At 42.1% G+C, this 27000-nt stretch overlaps 1 protein-coding gene across 4 annotated transcripts in view; it reads left to right on the top strand.

Moving 5' to 3' along the window:
- CSNK1G3 (casein kinase 1 gamma 3) overlaps positions 1–27000 on the top strand; it is a 78112-nt gene that overhangs the window by 9281 nt on the left and 41831 nt on the right. For 2 of the 4 annotated variants that reach the window (XM_032212934.1, XM_032212933.1), the window contains one exon: positions 6816–7235. In XM_032212934.1, the coding sequence (XP_032068825.1) occupies positions 7061–7235 (175 nt within the window). In that variant the 5' untranslated portion in view covers positions 6816–7060. Of the gene's footprint in view, positions 1–2013; positions 2083–6815; positions 7236–27000 lie in introns of all 4 variants that reach the window. The other 2 variants (XM_032212932.1, XM_032212931.1) reach the window with 2 other exon arrangements.

The following is a 27000-nucleotide window of genomic DNA, read 5'->3' as shown; positions in this document are numbered from 1 at the left end:
GTTTGCCCTCTAGTTGCCTATTATGATCTGAAAGAGCTGTTTGAGTTCTTTGTAGTTATTTTTGATTCACCACTGTAAACAATGTAATTTGCAACAACCTATTCTTACCCACACTTCATTTATATTAAAAGGCACTAGTCCCAATATAGTTCTTGGTATAAATCTGTTTTTGAACAAACGCTTTTTATTATTGTAATTTTTTGTTTTTGCTCAAAACTATTGTGTCACAACTCATCAAGTGAATTCAGATTTTATTGTAAGTAGCCCAAGGTCACCACAAATAGCAGTTAGTAATAGCAGTTAGACATATACCGCTTCATAGGGCTTTCAGCCCTCTCTAAGCAGTTAACAGAGTCAGCATATTGCCCCCAACAACAATCTGGGTCCTCATTTTACCCACCTCGGAAGAATGGAAGGCTGAGTCAACCCTGAGCCAGTGAGATTTGAACAGCTGAACTGCAGAACTGCAGTCAGCTGAAGTAGCCTGCAGTGCTGCATTTAACCACTGCGCCACCTCGGTAAAATTGAATTATAATAGTATTTTTAAAACATTAGTTGCATGAAATATCTATGCAATTTGTAGCAGAATTATTTATGCTAAATAATAATTATTTGTATTCACTTTTATTATACCTTGTTTCCCCAAAATAAGACCTCCCTGGATAATAAGCCCAATCAGGCTTTTGAGTGCATGCGCTAAAATAAGCCCTCCCTGAAAATATTGTAACACAGCAGCAGCCATGAGGTGACCACACTTGCCATCTCTTGCACTTCAATAATAGTAAGACCTCCCCAAAAACAAGGCCAAGTGCTTATTTTAGGGATCAAAAGAAAACAAGACCCTGTCTTATTTTCTGGGAAATACAGCACAACAAACCAAGAAAAATAATATTGTTAATTATATAAAAAATACAGATAGTCCTCAGGCTCCAATGAAAATTGGGACCAAAATTGCTGTTACTAAATGATGCAGTGATAATGTGTGATGTGACTGTATCACTTAGTAACACTAATAATGGCAATTATGGTTGCTGTCATAGCCCCAAGACATTCAGGTTGTTAAGTGGGAAGCAGCAGGAAAGGACTACTTGTACAAGAAACTCTGCAAAGCTGCTTGTTGGTGGAATTTTGAAACTGTCAATATTTTGTTCTTGGAGACTGCATAAAGCAAGCAAAACAATTAGAGCACCTCAGTCTGCCCTATCCTATATGCTCCATTCCATTGCTGGTGTTCCTACATATCTGTTTTGTCTGTATTCCAAAGATACCATCTGGAACTTCTATAGGGTATAGACCAAGTTGAGACAGCAGTTCATAATGTATGTCTCGAGATGGTACTTTTAAAACTTAGATTACCAGGAAAAAATAGAACACATTTTAAACTACCCTGTCTTCCCCAAATCCTGTTTTTCTATGAACGTGATTCTGAAAGCCACTTGAATTGATAAGTTTTAAGTCATGTTCCTTTTGAAAGAATGAAATATGCTGGATCACCCAATTCTAGTGAACGCTGAAAGCCTAAAAAGGTATAGATCTTGTCTTTACAAGAATTATACTGATTCTTTATCAGGCAGATATGTGACTTGATGATAGCTCTCTTTTAAGAGTGTTCAAATGTTATTAAGCTAACTGATGTGTAGTTTCCTGGCTATCCATCCCATTTATTGCTTTTTGAACCTCTATCACTTTCGCTACCTATCAGTCCTCTGGTATGAATGCCAGGTTTTAGTGATAAGAAAGGTGACCAGGATGGTTTAAATGTATTATTGTGGAGTAATACAGGAGTTGAAATCCATAAAGGTCAAAAAATCTCAAGTATGTTCACAATAATATTTTCAGTCAAAATACATTGCTGGTATAGCTTTCATCATCATCCTACATGCATACACATATATTTGATAGGGTAAATTGTAAAATATTAATTGCACCAAGAAGTATTTATATTACAGTATTTTGTGTAGTAAAATACTGAATTATGTTCATTGATAATATTAAGTGAATTTTTATTTTCAGATGCCATGCACAAATAAAACTGTATAGTTTGTGATGAGAAAATATGAAAAATGTGGAACATTTTCTTGGGTGAGTGTGATTTATAAATTATTTTATTTACAGAAGGGGAACAAATGACAGATCACAGGTCTGCGACTAAAAAGCTGTTTGATTATTTTCATCTAATTTCCATGTATTTTGGTGTGCTGAAAACAAAATATTGAAAAAACTCCTAGATGTCATGATTTGCTACAACATGGAAAATTGTCTTCAAATTTATCAATTTTTTTTAAATTTTTGGTATTTTTTTATATTATGAGTTTTTAACCAAATTTAAAGTCCAAATTACTATTAATTAATTCACATAAGTGCATTTAAGATATAAAATGCCCAAAAAACTTTAAAGGGTTTGTCCGAGTTATGTAAAAAAAATGTAGCACTGTAAATCTGATGATCAGCAATATATACATAAGCTAAGCAAGTTTTAAATTTGTGCTTCTAATGGTAGAAGGGGTTAATCTTTCCTGAAGAATCCAGCGGGAGGGAGACACGGCAGATAGCACCATCTCCAGTCAGTGCAGGGGGCGTGGCCAACACTGTGACGTCTCATGTACAGACACAGAGCTGCTCTCTCCTTCATGCCACACTTGTGCATGAATCACCATCAGGTTCTTGGTTCAAGGCTGTTCATACTTTTTCATCGTAATTCATGTTAGCTTGTCATTCTTCAACCGTTATGTTAGGGCTCCGCGAAAGTGTATTAATTCACCAGACAGTTTCTGTTTCATATGTGGTGAATATACAGTGTTGAAGCAATAGCAGAATACTACAGACTTTGTGAAGAAAGTATGCTTTGCATACTTTGGACTAAAAATTGGATATCAAGATAAAGTTTGGCGCCTCATAAAGTGTGCAAACGGTGTGTTGAGGACCTCTGAAACTGGTTCAAGGGTAAGAAAAAATCTTTCCATTATGGGATTCCTATCGTATAGCGAGAGCAAAAGAACCATAGTGATGACTGTTACTTTTGTTCATGCAATGTGAAAGGGTTTAATTCCAAATGGAAGCATTCCATTTCTTACCCCAATCTTCACTCAGCAATTCGTCCCATCCCCCATGGCACAGATATACCAGTACCCAAGCCCCCTGCTACCTTGAAAGAGATACCTAGCTCCGAATAAGGTGAAGTCATACCTGAACCAGATGATGAATCAAGTTCTGACTTAGAAGATGATACAAGACCAAAATTGTTTTCTCAGGAGGAGATGAATGATTTGGTAAAAGACTTGAATCTTCCCAAAGATGCCGCTGAGTTACTTGGTTCAAGGCTGAAAAGCAGGAATTTATTGTTGCCAGGAGTGTCGTCATCCTGGTTCAGACATCGTGAAAAGGAGTTCATTCCTTACTTCGCCCAGGAAGACAAGTTGGTTTATTGCATCGATGTCGAAGATCTGATGGGTCAATTTAAAATCCAATGTGATTCAGAGCAATGGCGTCTTTTTATAGACTCTTCAAAAAGAAGTCTCAAAGCAGTTTTACTTCATAACGGTTTTTACGCTTCCATACCTGTAGGTCATTCCATATACTTGAAGGAAACCTAGGAGAATTTGGAATTGGTTCTTCGTAAACTTAAACGTGAAGACCATGGTTGGCAAGTGTGTGGGGACTTGAAGGTCTGGTGCATACTGCTCGGGCAACAAGCCGGGTATACCAAATACCCTTGTTTTCTGTATCTATGGGACAGTCGAGACCGCTAAAATCACTGGACCAAGAAGAGTTGGCAGCCGAGGGTGCTAACAGTTGGTTTTCTCCTCCGAGAAACTTTAATACCTTCCTATAAAGCTCTTCTATCACCTCTCCTCATAAAATTGGGATTGATGAAGCAATTCATAAAATCACTTTCAAGAGATGGAGAATGCTTCAAATACTTGGTCACCAAGTTTCCATGCCTGTCGGAGGCAAAATTGAAGAAAGGTGTGTTCATCGGACCAGACATTAGAAGGCTTATAGTTGATCAAGAGTTTGTCAATACCATGACGGATTCTCAAAAAGAATGGTGGGTTGCATTTAAAGAAGTCGTACAGAAATTTTTAGGCAATAACAAAGATCCTCACTACAAAAAGATTGTCGGAAGAATGCTGAAAGCATTTCAAGCTTTAGGTTGCCTGATGAGTTTGAAAGTGCATTTCCTCCAGTCCCACTTTGACTACTTTCCTGAAAATTTGGGAGCTGTGAGTGAGGAACAAGGTGAACGATTCCACCAAGACATTAAAGAGATGGAAAGGAGATACCAGGGAAAATGGAGCATTACAATGATGGCAGACTACTGTTTTGGATGCTTCAGAGAGACATTCCAGATGCTACTCACAAGCGTAAATGCACCAAGAGGAGCCTCACAAGGAAGAAGAATCGAGTTTAGTATGTGTAGGTGAGCTCATTTCAGTTCAAAAAAGGATTTTCATGAAAATATTGTAATAAAACTTTAATTTTATAAGTCTGTTTCCATTTATTTTGAGGTATTGCCTTATTTAACATAGTTACCTAAATTGTCAGGAAACATGATGTCCTATGACAAAATGGAGGTCATTTTTGGATTCAGCGCACCAAAAAACATAAAGATTACGTGGAATAATCAAAACAGCTCTTGAAAATTTTTTTTTTGCAGACCTGTGTAATAAGTGTAATTGTAGGGAGTTCAGGAAAGAAATTAAAGTGAACACCTTTAGGAAATAGATTTTTAACTACTCAACAACAGCAGGAGTATTAATTAATAAATTGCCAAGCCAGATTTGTTAGCATTTTTGATTCCTGAAGTTCCCTTTTCTGTTGCTGAAATACTTTGACCTGCACTTATATTTTTGATGACTCATTATTTCTGATATTGATAGGCCTGTCATCCAATTGTGCTGCTTAGTTATTTAGTCTATGAGTTTAGCTCTAATGGGAGTTGGGAGTTTGTAACAGATACAGGTAGTCCTCAGGCTATGACAGAAATTGGAACAGAATTACTGTCGCTAATTGTTGGAGTTCTAAAGCATGATATATCACATGATTGCATTGTTTAATGATGACAGTCCAGATTGCTGTCATAACCCCAGGATCATGCAGAGTGTTAAACAAGGACCTCATGTGATTGTGATGGGGGAAGAGGCAGGAGTTCCAGGCAAGTAGGCTGGCAGGTGAGAGTTACAAGTGGGTACTGTGGGTGGGTGCTACAGAGTACAGATATCCGAGTGCTACAGAGCATGGGTGGGTAGGCATTATGGAGTGCAGGTGGGTAAAAAAGAGCCTGTAGGAGATGACTAGGGTGAACCCCAGGGAGGGGTCAACCTATCATATGTCAAGATGCCTGCAAGAAATCTTAAGTCCAGCCCACCTTCATTCAATGCCTTTCTTATTTCCTGCTGATTTCCCTTGACTACTAGTCGGCCAGATTCATGTAGAGACATTAATCTTGCAATAAATCTTTATACTAATTCTCCTGGGGATAATTAATGCTAAATAAAACAGAAAGTTAAAGTACTTGATGTTACACATAATAACGGTGGCAAGGATTGCTTTTGTGCAATATTGGAAGAATATGCTGCCAGAGGGATTGGTAATCCAAAAAATATTTGATTGTGCAGAAATGGACATGCTTAAGGGAAAGGATGATTCGGAATACTATGCAGTATAGGAGAAATTGTATGAATGGATAGACAATAGAAATAAGAAATGGAAACGTACATAGGCTTAGCATGTTTGGAAATAGAATGTATATAATGTATTGAATATTGATTCTAGTTGTATGAATAATGCCATAGATCTGTTAAATATGGAATAGAGACATGTAAAGGAAAAACTGTGAAATAAAAATAAATATTAAAAAAATCTTTATACTCATATAAACTGCCTGAATCTCCTGATTGCCCCAGCGCTTGGCTTGACAAAGACGGGGCAACTTGCAATCTCCTACTAACTTGCCCATTGAGTTTGTGGGAAGCTGGTAGGCAGAGAAGGTTGCACATGGTAATGATTCGACTGTGGGTCTTGCAGTTGTTGTAAGTGAGAACTGGTTGCCAAGCACCCAAATCGCAAGCATGAGCTGTGATGGCCAAATTTCAAATTTCAGGATCACAAGTCCCCCTCGCTCAGTAACATCATAACTGAATGGCCTCTTAATGAGTGGTTGTAACCTGAAGACTACTTGTTGTTAATGGAAATGCCCAAAGATGTGTTCTAAAAGAAAATGAAGACAAAGGGGTAAAATGGGTTGTAAAAAATGCATTGGTGGTGATTGTAGGACTAGATGACAAGGGCAGATGGCAGTATTGACTAGATGGGCAGCCCAAAAGGCAAGGATGGGGAGAGTGGATAGGCAAGCGGGGATTTCCAGAGCAAGTAGTTCTTTAATTGAGATTTGGAATTTTAAGGGATCAAGTTGGGAGTGGATTTGATTGGGGTCGGGTGGGGTTATTTATTTATTGTATAGCACATTCACATAACATTTCAGTAAAAAGAATACATGAGTAAAATTGAGGGGAATATTTGGTTAAGGACTGATGGGGTTCATTTAAAAATAGCAACAGAGACTGAAATTAAGTTTAGGATTGAGCATATATTATAGTATAGTTGTTTTGATTTGTATTTGTGGGTTTCTGCAACTTAATTTCAGTTTGGTATGAATTATTCTGAATAATTATTTGTGGTATCTTTATTGCTTTTTTCATTGCAGGTATTATAAGAGCATGTGTAGCTTTTATTAAATGTTTATTGTTTTAAGAAATTTAAATTTTCTGCTATATGCAACACAATTCTTTAATTAATTATTATTTTTGTTACAGAAGCACTTTAAACAGTAAATGGTGCTGATAGAAGATCTACTGAGATTTTGCTGTAATAGCTACCAGTGAAAAACACTTTGCGAATGGGATGAATACGCAAAGAGTGACTGCCTGCAGCAGCTTCATAACTCAAAGTAACTAAGTGGAGCACTTAACTAAGGATGTTTTCATTTCTACTTTACCCCATTTGACTTGGTTTGCCTTGATTGGGGAAGACATTCAAAGTGGAGTACCATAAACTTGATATGGATAAAAAAAAAGACAAAGACAAACTGGATGATAGAATGGCAAGGCCCAGTGCACGCTCAAGTCACAATCCACGAGGTAGCAGCTCATCAAATTCTGGTGTGTTAATGGTTGGACCTAACTTCAGAGTTGGAAAGAAAATTGGTTGTGGCAATTTTGGGGAGCTACGATTAGGTAAGCCTTTCTTTATTTAAACAGTCCAGTAAAGACATCTAAAGAGAGTGTGTGTCTAAAGAATAATTTCATTCACTAGGACATTTAAAATCATATCCACTTATATTTGTAACAGTTCTACCAATATGTTTAAACAGGAAGTAATACCGTGTTTCCCCGAAAATAAGATAGGGTCTTATTTTCTTTTGACTCCCCCGAAATAAGCACTTGGCCTTATTTTTGGGGAGGGCTTATTATTTTGAAGGTGAGCATGGTCACCTCCTGGCTGCTGCTGTGTTGTAATATTTTCGGAAAGAGCTTATTTTCAGGACAGGGCTTATTTCAGTGCATGCGCTCAAAAGCCCGATTGGGCTTATTATTCGGTGAGGTCTTATTCTCTGGGAAACAAGGTATATAATATAACACCAGGTTAGATCTTTGGAGTTATTCACATGTAAGACTCACTTGGGATTTTAAACTACAGTCTGTTGAATCATTATAGTCCGTTGGGCCACACTTCATAATAAAACATATTGGGTATAATGTTAAAAAGATAATAGAATAATTTTAGCTGTTCCCACTGGAAGACATAAATGATCAGGCAACCTATGTTAGAATACTGCTTGTTTAATCTTAAACTATACTTCCCAAACAATTTCCACTAAAAGTGATATTTAACTGGCCTGTTTGAAAAAAAATATATACTAGATGATTCAAGCTAGAGTTCAAGTTAACCTTGTAATGTATTAAGAAATTATTAATTCAGTTGGATTTGATATGAATTTATAATCTGATAGTAATTTAATTTGAATTCTAGTTTTTAGAAAAATACTTCTGCAAATAAATGTACATTTGGATCCATGATTGAGCCCAAGATAGAAACTTCTGAGAGAGCAGTTTCAGAATGTTTTATATGATTTCGTACATTGCTCTAAGTCATGTATTGGTTTAACTAAAGATTATTTAATAAACCATTGGTTTACATATCATGCTCAGCTATAACCATGTTTACAAAGCATAGTGAATTGATTTATAATCTTACCCACTCACTCAAAAAAAGAAAAATTGTAGCATGAAAAAAAACAATAGTCAAAAGTACTATTTTGGATGGATGAAAAGCAATTTAGAAAAAAATGAACTTTATAGAGATGTAATTGAGAGAGTGAGATCAAAACAAGCTGCCATGTAAAAAATAAATACGGTTAGTTGGACACAAAAATGGCCTTTGTTAAAAATGTTTTGAACAAATTGGCCAAAGCTTAGTGAGGAGCTCAGGCAGAAGATAGAAAGAAGACAGAAAAGACAAGATGTACTGGGCAGATCTAAGATAATTAAATCAGATAGCAGAAACTGACAGCAAAATGAACATTAAAGGAAATGCATATGCCACTAGACCTAGACCCTGAGTGGGTAAAGCCAATCTCTAAAAGAAAGCTGAGGAATAGCAGGAAACAAGTTGGCAGCTCTTCATAGTGTTGTTCATGTATTTTTCTCAGATTTTTTTGTTTGCTAGTTTTTCTCTGGAATTGTCTTTTTACTTTACTGCTTGGATTTAAAATGTTATGAAAATTTTGAATTTGAATACTGGAATGGTGGTTTAAAGTTGATGATGAAAACAACTGCAAATCAGTTACTTACCTAACGCATGCATAGGAAAGATGAAGTTGGTACCATGACTTGGATTCCAATGATGTGTTTAATCTGTGTGCAGGGTACATGATAGTAAAAGGGGTTGCTGGGAAAAGGGATGTTGCTGGATCTCATTATTAGTTGTCAAGCATATTGATATGAAGACAGGTAAGTTTTGATTAGTAAAGCTAAACCCATCAAATTATTGCATTATTCAAATTTACACTATTCAAAGCAATATTTCTGTAATAGTAATTTGTTCCAATAGTGATAGGCAATGGAAAATTGTAAACATAAATGTTTATATATGTGTGTATGTGTGTGTGTATGCATGTATGTTTATGTAATGAAATACATTCAGAACCTAGATGTACTAGTAGATTACCGTATATAATATTAAATTTAGATTAGATTAGGTTTACTACTATTTATTTAGTAGCAAACAGCTAGTTGGACAAGGGCCCTAAAGATACAGAGTTTTTTTTGCAGTATTTAAGTCTTTTTCTAAGCTTTACTTACACATCAAACTCTTGATTTAGCAATTCATTTACTTATTTATTTACCATTTGTTTAGCAAATTTATCTTCCTATTCATTTTCGACCTCTCATTCCCGTTTCTTTTTTTAACTTTCGTCTTATTGCTCTCTTTGTTTTCTTGCCTCTTTAGTGAAAAAGCAAATCTGCACTAAGCAGAGTGTCATTTTAGTGTAATAATTTATTGGACTTTGATTTGATTCAAAGTCCTGTAACTAAACTTGGAGATCACTGATTGAATTCAAGTAAACTTTAGTCTCTGGTCCAACCTACCTTACAAGGTTGTTGTAGGATTAAAAGGAAGGGATAATTTTCAGTGGGTGCAGATTAGATAGAGGTCTGTTAGAATTGCTTACAGAAATCTTCTGGAGAATGTTCTTATATTTCTTTCATAAATGAGCATCCTAGCAGAGACTCCAACAGAGACTCAGGTGCTCCTAATATTAACCTAACCAGTATGGAAAATAAGGGATGTAATAAGTTATGCTTCAGAAAAGATTCCTTCCCTGTGATGTACATTATAGCTGTATCTTGTTGTTATATATACTGCACAACAGTATGAAATCACAGCTATCATTTCTTTAGTTGGTGTTGGCTCACATTCATATCATATTCTTCTCAAAATCTAGGACGTGCAGATCCAAGTAGTGTAGCCTTTTGTAATTGACAACCGTAAATTTTGTCAATCCACAGGTTTTCTAAGTGTCATCCAAGACCTTTTGATATGGCTTCCAAATGTGCTATATCAGTGATGGTGAATCTTTTTCTTACGGTGTGCCAAAATTGCATGCACATGTGCCCACACCAATTCAATCCTCCTTGCCCATTTGGGCATGCCCGTGCGACACCCCCCCCCCACATTTGTGCACAACCCCTCCCCAGGCTTTGGAGGTTTTCCGAAAGCCCAGGGAGGGCAAAAATCGCTTCAGAAAAGTCTCAGGAGGCTGGAGAGGGTGAAAAATGGTGGGCCAACCGGAAGGTCAGAAACTATCCATTTCCAGCTTCCAGAGGCCCTTTAGGGGGGCAGGGGAAACCATTTTCACTCTCCCCAGGCTTCAGGAAAGCCTCCAAAGGCTGGGGAGAACATAAAACAGGGGCAACAGGCCAACAGGAAGTTCATTCCCAAACTTCCAGTTGGCTTGTTGGGGTCGCTTTTCACTCTCCCCAGCCTCCAGAGGCTTTCCTGAAACCTGGAGAGGGGGAAAACAGCCTCCCCCACCCCTCCAAAAGGCCAAAAATCAGCTGGCTGGCGCATGCATGCGTGCCGGAGCTGACCACTGGCATGCCAGCAAATATGGTTCTTGTGTGTCACGGTGCTATAGCATGCACAGTAAGAAAATACCAATAGCACTTAGACTTATATATGTTTTCATAGTGCTTTTACATCCCTCTCTAAATGGTTAACCCAGACATCCTAATGCCCCCAACAATCTGGGTCCTCATTTTACCCACCTCGGAAGGATGGAAGACTGAGTCAACCTTGTGCTGGTGAGATTTAAACTGCCGAATTCCAACTAGCAGTCAGCTGAAGTAGCCTGCAGTACTGCACTCCAACAACTGCGCCACCTCGGCTCTTCTAAAATAGTTAAATAAATACCTGCTACTCAAATAACACAAAAACCTTAAAATCAGAACCAACAGTAACAATAAAGTGTCAACCCCTCCTCCCATAATGATGAACAATAACTTTTCCAAAGCCTTCTGGAATATCAGCCTTTTTCAGCTTCTGGAAAGCCTTTATCAGTGTGTGTGCCAGGAGGGTTGTATAATTTATACAAGGAGGCTGTTCCAAAATATAAGTGCCCTAGTTGAAAAACTACTTTCTAGTCTCGACTTCCTTCACCTCATAAAAATGGGATATCAGCATATTCTTCTGAGAATATCTCTCATTGGGCAGAGGAACACTATTTATAAATAAAAATTAGTACTTTTAATTGCACCTGGAAACCTAATGGTAATCAATTCAGGTCCTATGAGATTTTGTTATAATCATCTATTTACAGCCATAGTAAGCCCGTTTATTACAAGTTGTGACACTATTTATTATAGTTGTAAGTTGTGACAGTCATTAAGTGAAGTGTTAATGTGATCACATTGCTGAATTACTAAAACTGTGATGGAATCTCCAGTTAGAGTGGGGATGGAGAGGGAGGTGTGATGAGGTTAGCTAGTGTCCTTGCACAGCAGGAAGTGACACAGAACTGACTTCCCCTGGAATCCCTGAAACCCTTATCTGGCTATTGCCAAGAGTCAGTCTGGCAAGATTCTTGCAAATAGGCATGCAACAAAAAGAACCAACTCTGATTAGGTGGTTGTTCTAGTTCCTTGAGCCTGACAGAAATTCCTGCTGTCCCTGTTGTGTCATTAACAGGTTCCTCAGAGGAGGCCCTGAGAAGTCTGGCATAGTCCCAGGTTTGCACAGCAGCACTTCACCAACTTACATATGGTCTGCCCTGGATCTCCCTGGACATTCCTCTCTTCCAAATACCTTCTGAAGTACTCCAGCTAGGGTGGAAGATAATGGAGGGTGGTGGTGCTGCAGCATCCCTGTGGGTTGGTCATAAGGATGGATGAATTACTAAGAGCTTGAATTTTGTTCACATGACTAAGGGGTCATTGCAATGGATGTAACTTGGGGAAAAGGCCATAAGTCTTTTCATTCAGTGCTGTTGTAATTTCAAATGGTCACTGTAAAACAAGCATTATATTTTCAAGCTTACAATATTCTGATACAATACAATACAATAGCAGAGTTGGAAGGGACCTTGGAGGTCTTTTAGTCCAACCCACTGCCTAGGCAGGAAACCATATACCGTTTCAGACAAATGGCTATCCAATATCATCTTAAAGATTTGCAGTGTTGGGGCATTCACAACTTCTGGAGACAAGCTGTTCCACTGATTAATTGTTCTAACTATCAGGAAATTTCTCCTCAGTTCTAAGTTGCTTCTTTCCTTGATTAGTTTCTACCCATTGCTTCTTGTTCTACATTCAGGTGCCTTGGAGAATAGTTTGATTCCCTCTTCTTTGTGGTAACCCCTGAGATATTGGAACACTGCTATCATGTCTCCCCTAGTCCTTCTTTTCATTAAACTAGATATACCCAGTTTCTGCAACCGTTCTTCATATGTTTTAGTCTCCAGTCCCCTAATCATCTTTGTTGCTCTTTGCACTCTTTCTAGAGTCTCCACATCTTTTCTACATCGTGGCAACCAAAACTGAATGCAGTATTCCAAGTGTGGCCTTACCAAGGCATTATAAAGTGGTATTAACACTTCATGTGATCTTGATTCTATCCCTCTGTTTATGTAGCGTAGAACTGTGTTGGCTTTTTTGGCAGCCACTGCACACTGCTGTCTCATATTTAAATGGTTGTCCACTAGGACTACAAGATCCCTCTCACAGTTACTACTATTGAGCAGGGTACCACCTATACTGTACCTGTGCATTTTGTTTTTCTTGCCTAAATGTAGAACCTTACACTTTTCACCATTGAATTTCATTTTATTAGATAGTGCCCAATGTTCAAGTTTTTCAAGATCTTTCTGTATCTTAAGCCTATGATAATGTAGCTTTATATTAAAATAGAACTAGTTTGTCTTGTGCTTCCTGATTGGTTTATCTGGTAAGGCTGACATTATGGCAGCTCCCCTTTTAGAAACAGTAATTCCAAATATTCCTTGTGAAAATGAAGTAGAATGTTTTTTTCTCCCCTCTAAGTATAAAGCTTTATGTCTGTAAGATTGACCTACTTAATAAAGGTATCTTCTAAGCTTGAATATATCCATATTGAAGTAAAACTCATCACATTTCTTGATAATTGTTTCCACTGTCAAATCAACTTTCCTGTAACTTTACAGATCATTAGATCATTTTATATGTCCTGCACTCTAGGACATGAGGAATTAATCTTTTCTGCAAGATCTCTTCAGGTAGATGAAAAATGCTTGTCTGTCTGTCTGTCTGTCTGTCTGTCTCTCTCTCTCTCTCTCATCATCAGCTTTTCTCCTGTTGGAACATACCCAGTTCCCTTAGTCTCAGTTTTAAGGTTTCTAATTTCATGATTTCACTTCTCTAAATCTATTAGTTTCCCTGTATCTTTTTTATAATATACCCAGAACTAGAAGTTAATTCACAAAAAATAGTTTGAAAATATTAGTTCTTCACAAATCTGCACTGATCTTTTGTAATTACTGCAGTTTCTCCACCCTGATTTCATTTACTTTTTTGAATATCTTCTCTATAATTTTTTGAATACTTTCTCTATAATTCCAGTTTTATGTAATCTTTTGTGACCTGACTTGTTTTCCATTTTCAACATATGTCTTTGTTTTGGTTTGTTTCTTTTATTTCTGATCTTTATTAGTCTAGTCCAGTGACGACTAACCCTTTTCCCATCGCGTGCAAAAAGCATAGGGCCGTTTTTTGCTCCCCGGAGGCTTCTGGGAAGTTTCCTTAAGGCTCCGGATGGCAAAAAATGGCAGAAAATGAAAGCCAAAGTCAGCTGGCCAGTGTGCGCATGCACGTTGGAGCTGACAGGACAACACCTCGCATGCCCTAACAAATGACATGGTGTGCCACTTGTGGCACGCGTGCCATAGGTTCACCATTATGGGTCTAGTCTTTAAACCTTGGCCTACTTTTACAAGCTGCTTCTGCTATCTATCTTCAGGGGAAGGTCCTGATAGGATTTTATGGAGCGAGTTTCAACTTGTCGCTCCTGAGGAAGTGGACAAGGCTATGGGAGCGGTGAGTGCCTCCACCTGTTTACTGGACCCGTGTCCCTCCTGGCTGGTCTCGACCAGCAGGGAGGTGACACGTGGCTGGCTCCAGAGGATTGTTAACACCTCTCTTCTGGAGGGATCCTTCCCACATCCTCTAAAGGATGTGGTGGTGAGACCCCTCCTTAAGAAACCATCCCTGGATCCAGCCATTTTAAACAACTATCGCCCAGTCTCCAACCTCCCGTTCGTAGGGAAGGTTGTTGAGAAGGTGGTGGCCTTTCAACTCCGGCAGACCTTGGATGAAGCAGATTATCTGGATCCCTTTCAGTCGGGTTTCAGGCCTGGTTACGGCACAGAAACTGCTTTGGTCGTGCTGATCGATGATCTCTGGCGGGCCAGGGATAGAGGACATTCCTCTATCCTAGTGCTCCTTGACCTCTCAGTGGCCTTTGATACCATCGACCATGGTATCCTTCTGCGACGGTTACAGGAGGTGGGAGTGGGAGGCACCGTTTTAAGGTGGTTCTCCTCCTACCTCTCAGACAGGTCGCAGTCGGTGTTGGTTGGAGGACAGAGATCGACCCCTAGGCCCCTCAAATATGGGGTGCCGCAGGGTTCGGTCCTCTCCCCCCTCCTATTTAACATCTACATGAAGCCGCTGGGTGAGATCATCCGGCAGCACGGGATCAAATATCATCAATATGCGGATGATACTCAATTGTATCTGTCCGCCCCTTGCCAATTCAGCGAAGCAGTGGAAGTGATGTGCCAGTTCCTGGAGGCTGTCAGGGTCTGGATGGGAGCGAACAAGCTTGTAATCAATCCAGACAAGACCGAGTGGCTATTGATGCTGCCTCCCAAGGTTAGTCCAGACATTCCACCTCTTAGCCTGGGGGATGAAATTATACACCCCTCAGAGAGGGCCCGCAATTTGGGTGTCCTCCTGGACCCACAGCTGACGTTAGAGCACCATCTGTAGGCTGTGACCAGGGGGGCTTTCGCCCAGGTTCGCCTGGTGCACCAGTTGCGGCCCTACCTGGACCGGGAGGCACTTCAAATAGTCACTCATGCCCTCGTCACCTCAAGACTGGATTATTGTAATGTGCTCTACATGGGGCTGCCCCTGAAAAGTGTTCGAAGAGTACAGCTGGTCCAGAATGCAGCCGCGTGAGCAATATGGGGTGTATCTAGATACACCCATGTCACACCTATCCTCCGCGAGCTGCACTGGTTTCCTATTGGTCTCCGGACGCGCTTCAAGGTGCTAGTCGTTACTTTTAAAGCCCTACATGGTTTAGGACCTGGCTACCTGAGAGACCGCCTCCTGCCACTTACCTCCCAATGACCAACAAGATCGCACAGGTTGGGCCTCCTCCGGTGCCGTCAACTGGACAATGCCGGCTGGCGGCTCCCCGGGGGAGGGCCTTCTCTGTTGCTGCGCCGGCCCTGTGGAACGATCTACCTGCAGAGATCCGGATCCTTACCACTCTCCCGGCCTTCCGTAAAGCCGTCAAGACCTGGCTGTTCCGGTAGGCCTGGGGCTGTTGATTGATATCCAGCCCCGCTTAGATGGAATGGGTGATATGAATTTTAATATTGTATTTTTTTATTTCTATTTTTTTAAATTTTAAATTTTTCTTTGTCTTGTTGTGAGCCGCCCAGATTCCCAATGGGAGTGGGCGGCATACAAATTCTATTAAACTTGGAAACTTGGAAACTTCCATCAGCAAGGGCATTAAAGATGAAACGTGGCTGGGTCTTTCAGCATGACAATGATCCCAAACACACCGTCCAGGCAATGAAGGAGTGGCTTCGTAAGAAGCATTTCAAGGTCCTGGAGTGGCCTAGCCAGTCTCCAGATCTCAACCCATAGAAAACCTTTGGAGGGAGTTGAAAGTCTGTGTTGCCCAGCGACAGCCCCAAAACATCACTGCTCTAGAGGAGATCTACATGGAGGAACGGGCCAACATACTAGCAACAGTGTGTGCCAACCTTGTGAAGACTTACAGATAACATTTGACCTCTGTCATTGCCAACAAAGGATATATAACAAAGTATTGAGATGAACTTTTGATATTGATGATCAAATACTTAATTTCCACCATAATTTGCAAAAAAAATCTTTCCAAATCAGACAATGTGATTGTCTGGATTTTTTTTTCTCAGTTTGTCTCTCATAGTTGAGGTCTACCTATGATGTCAATTGCAGGCGTCTCTCATATTTTTAAGTGTGGGAACTTGCACAATTGGTGGCTGACTAAGTTCTTTTTTGCCCCACTGTATGCCACAGAACAAGCAAGAGGTTTCTTTAAGGTCTTGGTGTATTTTTAATGTGTCTGGTTTCTTTTGAATCCTTGGTAGAAAGATTTTATTGCCATGATAATTCAACAAACAAAGCTTCACAGGGCACAAAAGTCAATACATACTGCATATACTACTTGACAAACCACTCTTGACAGTGTTCTTTCTAGTTGACAAGCAGCCAAGTTTGTTGGACTGCCGTATAGTTGTTTCTAACACTTTCATCAGACACTATGAATTACATAAACTTGCTTTAGAAGCAGAGTTCAGGAAATAAGCTTTGGTATTTGTTTCAATCCTTGTGTTTAATTGTTTCCCATATCCATAATCATTGCCCTTATGTCATCTCAGTTGAATAAAAATTGGGATATTGGAATCTTAATGCAAATATTATTTTTTGCTATTTAATGAAAGAGGTTTGCAAGCCCCACAATGTTTTGCAGAAGGCTGGTCTGCATGGAAAACTGAGGAACCATTATTTATTACTTTATGGAGAATTTTTAGAGTGGTCTGGTACTTTGGATTTGAAAGCACAAAGATCCTATAAAAGGTATAACAGACTTGAATGTAGCACTTTTCTACAATTTCCTGAACTAAATGTGCTCCTGTACCTGGTATTACAGTATCAAGAGGTAGTTTACATGATCTCTGGAAAAGTGCATGCAGCTGCTTTAAGAAATCATATGCTAGTAGAGTTTAGTATTTTTATTTGGTATTCACTTTTAACTAAGCAAAGCAGAGACCTTTTTTTTTTTTTATAACAACTTTGTCAGATGGGTTGAACTGAGAGCAAGTGAATGGCCCAAAGTGACTCAGTGAACTTCCATGACTAAAGACAGATTTAAACCAGGGTCTTCCCTTTGCTTGTCTAATACTTTATTCATTACACCGCACTGGGTCCCCTTCTCGCTCTCCCTCTCCCTTCAATCTTCAATCTGAAGTGTTACAAATGTCTGCTTTTCTTTTGTTTCTACTGTGTTCTATATCTCTTCCCCTCACCTAGAACAGTGTTTTTCAACTTTTTTTGTGCAAAGGCACACCTTTTTCATGAAAAAAATCACGAGGCACACCACCATTAAGAAAATGTTAAAAAAATTTAACTCTGTGCCTATATTGACTATATATAAAGTGTTTTTCCCATGGCACACCTTACACTATGTCACGGCACACTAGTGTGCCGCGGCACAGTGGTTGAAAAACACTGACCTAGAAGACCATTAATGTAGGTAGCTGAATTCTTACACTGAACCTGATTTGTAAAACTTCCTACTTTGACCTGGTAAAGATGTTATGTGTTTTATACAGTTAGTTTTTGCTTAACAACCATTCCAAGTTATGATAGTACCAAACAAATGATAGTTACAACTTTATATGGTTTAATGGCCATATAAAATTATGTCTCAAATCTCTTTATTAGAATACAACCAGACAATACAGGAAATTTTTATGCAATAGTGTGTGGAATGCAACGCTATATGCTGTCATTGCTAACACTTATAGGTATCCTACCGTTTGATGCCAAAATGACTGCTGTACAAAAATGTCTATTAACACCAGGTTTGTGCAAGACATTCTTGAGAATTACATTTTACAAATATATGTTGTATGACTGTAATTCATTGGAAGCTTGCTAATAAGACAATTTTCAATCACATCATTCCAGTCAAAATGTCAAAGATCACAGAATGTGATAATGAAACCATATTTTTTGCAAGGCCACTCTCAAAAACAAACTTGATATTCTAGATTTGCTATTCAAGCTGTTATAAAGAAATTTGAGATCAAGAGAAGTCAAAGACAGAAAAAGGATTCGAAATCCAAGGAAACTTTGGAATTCTTATGAGAAGTTCCTCATAGTTTTTTCTTTGAGAGACTGGAAGAGTTTAGCAAGGACCTGGCTCAGCATCTGGCAGCTTCATCAGGATGCCAAGTTGGCCCCTCTACAATATGAGAAGCTTGATTGGGAATGGTTTTGATTGGGAAATGGAAGTGTAGCAACCAAAAAAACCCCACTTTTGTACAAGGGGAACAAGGTGAAAAGGCTAAGGCCGGGATGGCGAACCTTATGGCGCGCGCTGGCAAGCTGAGTTCAGCCTTTTTAAAAGCCATTTTTCACACACCCCAGGCTCCAGAGGCTTTATAGGAGCCTGGGAAGTGCGAAAACAGCCTCCCCCCCCCCCCGGAGGCTTCAGGAGCTTCCCTGAAGGCTCCGGAGCACAAAAAAACTGCCCCTATGGGCAAACCGGAAGTTTGGGAACGGACTTCAGGTTTGCTCGTAGGGCTGGTTTAAGCCCTCCAGAGCCTTTAGGGAAGCTTCCTGAAGGTCCCTGAAGGCTCCGGAGGACTAAAAACACCCCTATGAGCAAACCAGAAGTCACTTTCGATTTGCCCGTAGGGCCGGTTTAAGCCCTTCGGAGCCTTCAGGGAAGCCTCCTGAGGGCTCCTGAACACTCCAGAGGGCTAAAATTGGCCCTACAAGAAACCCGGAAGTGACTTCCAGTTTGTTGGTAGGTCATTTTTTTCCCCCTCCAGAGGCTTCAGGGAAGCTCCTGAGGGAGGCAGTTTTCACTCTCCCCAGGCTCCTATAAAGCCTCTGGAGCCTGGAGAGGGCGAAAAAAGCATGCAAAAAATGGGGTATTGCGTCTGTCATGCGCACATGCGTGCTGGGGGGGTCGCACATTGCATTATGGGTGCGGCATGCCCGCGCAAGACCCCCCTCCGCCCCTCCCACTTAGGGCATGCGAGCCAAAAAAGGTTCACCATCGCTGGACTAAGGTATGCTAAAGCTCACAAAAACTGGACTAAGGATCAGTAGAAAAGAATATTATGGAGTGATGAATCTAAATTTGAAATTTTTGGCAATATGTGAGAAGAAGAGTTGGAGATTAATGGAGGAGTGCTTTCAGCCTTCAGTGAAATATGGCAGAGTGTCTGTCTTGGTTTAGGCCAGTGGTTCCCAATGTGGGGCCCACGCCCCACAGAGGGGCAATTTGATTTTTAATGGGGGCAATTTGAACCTTGTTTAAACCAAGTTAATGGCCTTTTAGGCTTCCTCCATGTGAGTAGAATTTGCTTTTTGAGTAAAGTACGAATTATATGTCACGGGGGCATCATAATTTTAGAGATGCTTAAGTGGGGCATGGCCAAAAAAAGGTTGAGAACCACTGGTTTAGGGCTTCATTTCTGCCAGTGGTGTTGGCGATATTGTCCATATTAATGGGATCAGAAATGCTGAAAAGTACAAGTTTTAATTCATCATGCCATTTCTTTTGGAAAACACCCAATTGGGAATAGGTTATTTTCCAGAATGGGTTTGCAGGATGGTCCAGAGATGGTATTATCACAGCCAATTGGCCTCGAGACTGGGTTGAAGCTGAAGCCATGCCTCTGTGCTCCTGTCCTCTGACTGGTGTGGCTGCACTTGAGAGACCGCCTCCTGCCAATTACCTCCCTGCGACCTATTCGATCGCACAGATTAGGCCTCCTCCGAGTTCCATCTGCCAGTCAGTGCCGACTGGCAACTACGCGGAGGAGAGCCTTTTCAGTAGTAGCTCCGACCCTCTGGAACGAGCTCCCCGTGGAGATTCGTACCCTCACCACCCTCCAGACCTTCCGCACAGCCCTCAAGACCTGGCTATCCCGTCAGGCCTGGGGATAAAAATCGTAACCTGCCCCCACCCGAATGATGAATGTTGTGTTTTATTTTTACTTGCACTGTTTTCATGTTTATTGTTTTATTGTCTTGTACCCCCCCTTCCCTATAAATTGTAAGCCGCCCTGAGTCCCCTCAGGGAAAAGGGCGGCCTATAAATAATAAACTCATAAACTCATAAACTCCAGTTTCAATCTAGTCTGGCCAAAGAGAGGTTGTAAATTCTTGACTCCTGATCTGATTCAACATTTCTGGACCATCCTCGACTCAACTTGCTTCCTTCTTACAAGGACACCCTTCCTTCACTTCCCAGTAAGACCCTGCTATTAGCTACGGTTTTTCTAGCTACTCAGGGTTAAATCTCAGGGTTTGGAGGCTCCAGTGGCTGTGTTGCTATCTCGGTGGCCATTTTGGCCTGTGACCACGTGGAGCCCTGAGAGGGCAGATCAGCGTCGGTGGGGCCTAAAGGGCTCTGGTTTCCAGCCCGACAGCCCAGAAACCTAAAAGGAGAGTGTGCCTCACTGCAGCAGCATTAAAAGAGGGTGCAGAAGAGCGTGTGGGCCGTGCGAAGGTTGCAGAAGCCCCAGGAGCGGCAGAGACGGCTGGGAAGCAGTGCGGCAGCAGCAGACTCCCTGAGAAGCCGCAGCAACCCCGAAATGCGCCCAGGTGATGTTTTAAAATTTGAGGCACCTGACGAAAGGAGTGAGGACCTTGCCATTCTAGCTGCGGAGGTGGGGGTGAGGAGCGAATCGCAGGAAGCACGATGAGTGGTCATAAGTAGTTGCATGATGGTGGGTAGATCCCCTTCCCCCCATGTCTCCTGGGGAGGGGACTTCCACCAGGCAGCATCCCACTGCCTCTTCCAGGAGGCTTAAAGCCTCGGCTGACACTCGCCCTTCCTGTGCCAGCCAAAGAGACGAAGCTAGGAGACCCAGGGCCTTGGTGAGAACTTTCTCCAGAGCAGAGGGGTTGAAGACTCTGCAGGACAGGATCAGTCCCTCCCCCTCCAGGTCCAGGTCACCCCTTGGCGGCCCTTCCAGGCAGGATTCTCCTAGGTCACCAGATTCCTTGAGGGAATGCAGTGAGCGGGGGGGGGGGGTTTCCCATTCCCCTCTCCTTTCCATGGAGGATTTTGACCAGGTAGATAACCAGCCTGGGTTTTTATCCCTAGAGACTCAGCTGGGAGGTAGAGATCCATCCAGGCCAACTCTGGCATAGACAGGTGCCTGGGGCATCCAGCTGGGACTCCTTGGATATGGAGGACCTGCCTGTGGGTCTTCAGAACGTCATTGAAAGAGCCATTGCATCTGGTGTGGCTGCAAGCATGCAGCGCCAGGGGCCTTGCTCTGCCTCTCAGGGCAAGGTCATGGTCTCCAGCTCTTCATCAGCCCATCCACAGGGCCCTTCCCAGCCAGTCTGCCCCCCTGGGTCCCCATCCTTGACAAGTGAAGGGTCTGTCCTGGGGGACAAGGCACAGCGTGACCCAGATCTCTCTGAGGAGGAGGAACTGGAGCCTGAACGTCCAGCGTTCACGGGATTGTTCCCTCCTAACTTGTTCCGGTCCCTCCTACGCAAGGCGTGTGCCACTGTTCAGATGGGGGGGGGGTCAAGGGATCAAGGCAGGTGAGCCAGCAAGGAAGCACCAGGGCACGGTCTATTCCGAGTCCAAAGAGGTTAAAGAGGAGATTCCTGCTTCCGACCTTTTTCTGGAAGTAGTTAAGAGACAGTGGGAGACACCTGGGGCTTTCTCCACTCCAGGCAGCAATGACAAACAGTTCTATAACATTGAACCAGATTTCTCCCAAGCATTGCAGATGCTCTCTGTGGATCCATCAGTGGTGGCCTTGGCTGCCCCAGCATCGCTGGTACCCAAGGATGTGGCAGACAGAGGACAGGAAGGTGGAGATGATCCTCAGGAAGACCTTCCAGTTGTCGGCTTGGGCCATTAAGGCGGTGGCCTCCGCCTCGTTTTTCAACCGTATGGCTATCCTTTGGATGGAGCAGATTCAGGAGGATGTACGTGGAGCATTCCACAGGAGGACGTACGCCTACTCCAGGACATAAACAAATAAGTGACGGTTGCTCAGTTCTCAGCTCTCTTCGGGACTTCCCTTTACCCCATCCTGGTGGAGGATAAGAACAAGAAGAAGGCGCTTCCAACATCAACCAAGAAGGCGGACCAGAGGTCCATGTCCTATTATTGCAGGTCAGCACAGCGACCACAGGAACAGGACACCCACCAGAGCAGGTATCCGGGGGGCAGGGCGGATAGGCCATCTGAAAGGTGATTCAATAGGGACAGACCCTGCTTCCAGCCTCAGGGCAAACGGCCCTTTCAAGGAAGGGGTGGTCGGCCCTTCCGCTGGGACAAGTAGGTCGCCTGTGACCCCACACATTGGTGGCTCCCTAGCTCTTTTCGCAGACGCCTGGGCAGAGATATCCATGGATGCCTGGGTCCTCAGTAGGGTGATCCATGGTCTCTGCCTGGAATTCCTTTCCCTTCCCCCCAATTGTTTCCGGGTGTTACCCCGGCCAAGAATGTTGAGAAGCACCAGCAGATGCGCCAGGCATCCAGCACCTGCTCAACATTGCGGCCATAGAGAGAGTCCCTGAGGATCAGGCAGGCAAGGAGTTTTATTCAAACCTAGTGCCAAAATCATTGGGGGGATGGAGAGCCATTTTAGACCTAAAGCTCCTAAACCAATTCTTAGTGAATAGATGTTTTACGATGGCTTCCCTCAAATCCATTCTGGCAGGGATCCGGGAGGGGGACTACATGGCATCCATTTTTCTCACAGAGGCTTACCTGCACATCCCCATCCTCCCCGAGCATAGGTGCCTTCTCCGTTTCTCCTTCTTTGGACTTTATTACCAGTACAGGGCTCTACTGTTTGGGTTGGCTTCGGCTCCCAGGACCTTTACCAAGGTGTTAGCAGTAGCGGCCGCCCATCTGAGAGAGATTCCCATCAGGCTTTTCTGCTATCTGAATGACATCCTTGTCCAGGGGGCGTCTCCTGCTCAGATTAGGTCAGACCTTCAGCAGGTCATTGACACCCTCCAGGGCTTAGGGTTCTCGATTAATTTTGAGAAGAGTACTCTCTCCCCATCTACCCGAATCCTACACTTGGGGGCAGGGATTGATTCCCGGTTGGGTCGAGTGTTTCTTTCGCTGGACCGCAGGTCCAGCTTGTTGAAGTTAATTAACCAGATCCAGAAGGATCGTTGTGTTCCCATAGCCCTTCTTTCCAGCTTGCTGGGAAAGTTCATCTCATGCATCGAGATGGTCCCGTGGGCACGACTACATGCCAGGACGCTCCAATGGAGGCTGCTGCCATATCAGAGGGCCGATTCCAGCAATTCGATGCTCAAGGTACCAGCGACGCCGCAGGTGCTGATTTCTCTCAAGTGGTGGGTGTCCCCAGCTTTGCTCAAGGGCTGCGAATTCAGGGAACAAGAGCACCTCATACTGACACCGGACGCCTGTTTGGTTGGGGGACGACCCTAGGCTCCCAGCTGACACAGGGCCGGTGGTCAAAGAACGACCTTCAACACAACATAAATTGGCTGGAGCTTCGGGCAGTCCACCTTGGCCTACAACGGTTCTAAACCTCAGTAGAAGGTCATCATGTCCTTGTCTTATTATAAATTATTTTATTTTTTTGTTACATAAACAACACATACCCACAACAATGGGGAAAAAAAACAAAGCAAAAAAGAACAAGAAACAAAACAGAAGAAAAAAAACCATCATCACATATAGCATGTCATTTGGTTACAGGTGTTTTAACATTTATCATTCTTATACATTTATTATTTCATTTAATAGGTAATATACGGTTTGGGTTGCTTTGTTTACCATCCCTTTATGTTGAGATGGTACTTCCGCCAACCCAGATATAATTTAGTATCATTTCTTATTCTCTTACCTTTACTAGTTTATCCTAACTATATTTCCCCCCACAGACACACTTTGTATATACACAACAATTAAAAAAAAACACACACAACAAGTATATGTTATAAAAAAGTATATCAGCTGGTTACAAGAGCCGAGGTGGCACAGTGGTTAAATGCAGCACTGCAGGCTACTTCAGCTGACTGCAGTTCAGCAGTTTGGCTGTTCAAATCCCACCAGGCTCAAGGTTGACTCAGCCTTCCATCCTTCCGAGGTGGGTAAAATGAGGACCCAGATTGTTGTTGGGGGCAATATGCTGACTCTGTAAACCGCTTAGAGAGGGCTGAAAGCCCTATGAAGCGGTATATAAGCCTAACTATTGCTATTGCTACAAGTTTTTGTGCATCTCTTCCATTAATTCATATTAATTCAAATATCTTAACTCAAATGTTTACTATATTAACATCATCATACCTCCACTTTTAATTGACTACAGTTATTTAAACATCCTTCATCCTTAACTATACGAAAGATTTAATCCATAACCACATGCTGGCATTTCATTTACTTATTTATAAAATCCTCCATTAACATCAAATCCTCATATCCTGTTTTAGTTAAACATCCATAATATTTAATACCAAAAATTTCATCCTCCATATGTATAATTTATTATCATTCTCCTTTATTTAGTTATATCCTATATCATAGCATTTCCCCCTATTAGTTAAAATTTAACTCTATATAATTTCATTTTATTTTTTATAATTATTATTGTGATTAATAACCTTTATATATAGTACAAATATATTTCTAACCTTCCCTTCTCATATCCAATTATTATTTATCGTAGCAACTCAACATTATATACATTATTATCATTATCAATTATTATTCAACTATACCTATTACAAATGAATTTAACTAGGTTTAACTAATTTTAAATTATACTCTTCCATCTATCAGCCTGTGCCTCTCCAGTAACAGAACAGCCTTAAATCTGTTGCCATTCGTGGGTCCAGTTCTCCAAACATCTTTATGAGCAAGTCCATACGAAGAAATCTTTGCACCTTTTTGCTTATGGTGCCTCTCATATAATGCTGCCGCCCTCTTTTTATTTCCTTTATCAGCTTGTCTTTAATTCTCAGTGGTGGTATCAAATGTTTTGCAGATGGTATTTCATAAAGTATGAATTCTTTAATGCTTCTCACTCCTCCTGCGCCCTGTCTTTTGAAGTAAATCTTCTGTGTGGCTGCTTCCCCTTCAGACATTCCATCTTTTTCTCCCTCAGAAGTAAACCAGTTACCCCGAATATCAGCAAGTTGAGAATCTTTATCTCTGGCATCCTTAGTTTGTATTTGAAGAACATTCTCAGTTTTCTCCTCGTATTTTGTTGCTAAAACGCCAAATAATCCAATTTTCTCTCAATTCTATCTTGTGTGGCAGATAATTTCTGTAACGCTGAAAAAATCATTTGAATAGACGCTTGAATAGACGCCATATTTGTACACAGTTAGTATTTTTTCTTGAGAGCTCTGAGGTATTTGCAAATAAATGCAGCTGGGAATGTGCAGTCTGTGCAACCTTATCAGATCTTAGACCAATACAGCCAAGCAATAAAAGTGTCAAGTTGTAAACAACCAAATTATAGTGAATTAGTTTACAGCCCGCTTGCAGAGGATCAGAGGAGGTGTTGGAGTAATCTATCCTTTGTCTGTGTGAATAACATTTAAAACATTTAAAAGGTAGGATAACCACCATCCAAAAACCAATAAAAAGATCAAAATTGCCGCTAGATTCTTCTGTTCTTTAATTTAAATTAGCTTGAATTTTTAGGCGGACTATTTATCTCTGAGTAATAAAATCATCTTACCAGCTGGAAACACTTTCGACATTCTTTAGGGCTATCTGCAGTTTCAGTTAGCCTTATGGCTAATCTGGAAGTCACTGGCAAAGGAGGTTTTTTACAGATCCCCCAGAGACTTTGCGAACATTTCTGGGCCCACTGGATCTCCTCCTACCTTTCACTGTCTCTCCGGGACAGCTTGGGTCCAAAAAGATACCGTCCAAATGCTTCGGAATAGAGGAGTTTCAGGAGTAGCCTGAAAGTCCGTCTTCTCTCTGCTAAGCCCCGCCTTCTTCCCCATCACGTCCTTGTCTTAACTGACAATGTTGCAGCAAAGGAGCACATAAATTGACAGGGGGGCACATGATCCAGGGCGTTGCACACCAAGGCGATATCGCTGGGATACTGGGCGGAGAAACACCTGCACTCCATCCAAGCGGAACACATCACCAGCGTCAACAACCATCAGGCGGACTGGCTGAGCTGGGAGCTGGGGAGTGGAGTCTGTCCAAGTAGCTCTTCCAGAGGATATGCCAGAGATTCGGGAGACCGGTGATGGACCTGTTCACCACTCCATCCAATGCTCAGCTGCTGCAGTTCTTCTCTCGGTTCCCAACTTGGGGAATGGAGGGGGTCAACGCCCTTCGCTCCAAGTGGCCAATTGGGCTGCTGTACACTTCCCCCCTACCTCTCCTTCATGGGATCATCCAGAAGGTAGTCAGAGAGCAGGCCGAAGTAATCCTAGTGGCCCCCTACTGGCCCAGGAGGGCTTGGTTCGCAGACCTGCTGAATCTGTCGGTAGGGAGACTGTGGAGGATTCCCCGGGGGGAGGTGAGATTGCTACAGGGGAAGTTCGTTCATCCAGATCCACAGTGGCTCCAACTGGCCATGTGGAGATTGAGCGGAAGCGCCTGAGAGGTGCCCTCCTGTCCCAAAAGGTGATCAGAACCATTGAGGACTCCTGCAAAAAATCAACCAACAGGATTTACGATTCCACTTGGGAGACGTTTGTCTCCTGGTGCCAGGCCCCCCACGTGTCCCCCTTCAGGGCCACGGTCCCTCAAGTCCTGGATTTCCTCCAGGAGGGTCTGGACAAGGGCCTGTCCCTAGCCACGGTTAGGAGACAGTTGGTGGCACTAGCCACGGTTCTACCTGGGGAGGGGCCTGTTGGTAAGCTCCCTGTTGGGAGACAGAGTACGTTCAGA

The sequence above is a fragment of the Thamnophis elegans genome, chromosome 3 (assembly GCF_009769535.1).
Source record: "Thamnophis elegans isolate rThaEle1 chromosome 3, rThaEle1.pri, whole genome shotgun sequence".
NCBI lineage: Eukaryota > Metazoa > Chordata > Lepidosauria > Squamata > Colubridae > Thamnophis > Thamnophis elegans.
Note: the sequence above shows the minus strand (reverse complement) of the source record. Positions and strands in the feature narration are given on the sequence as shown.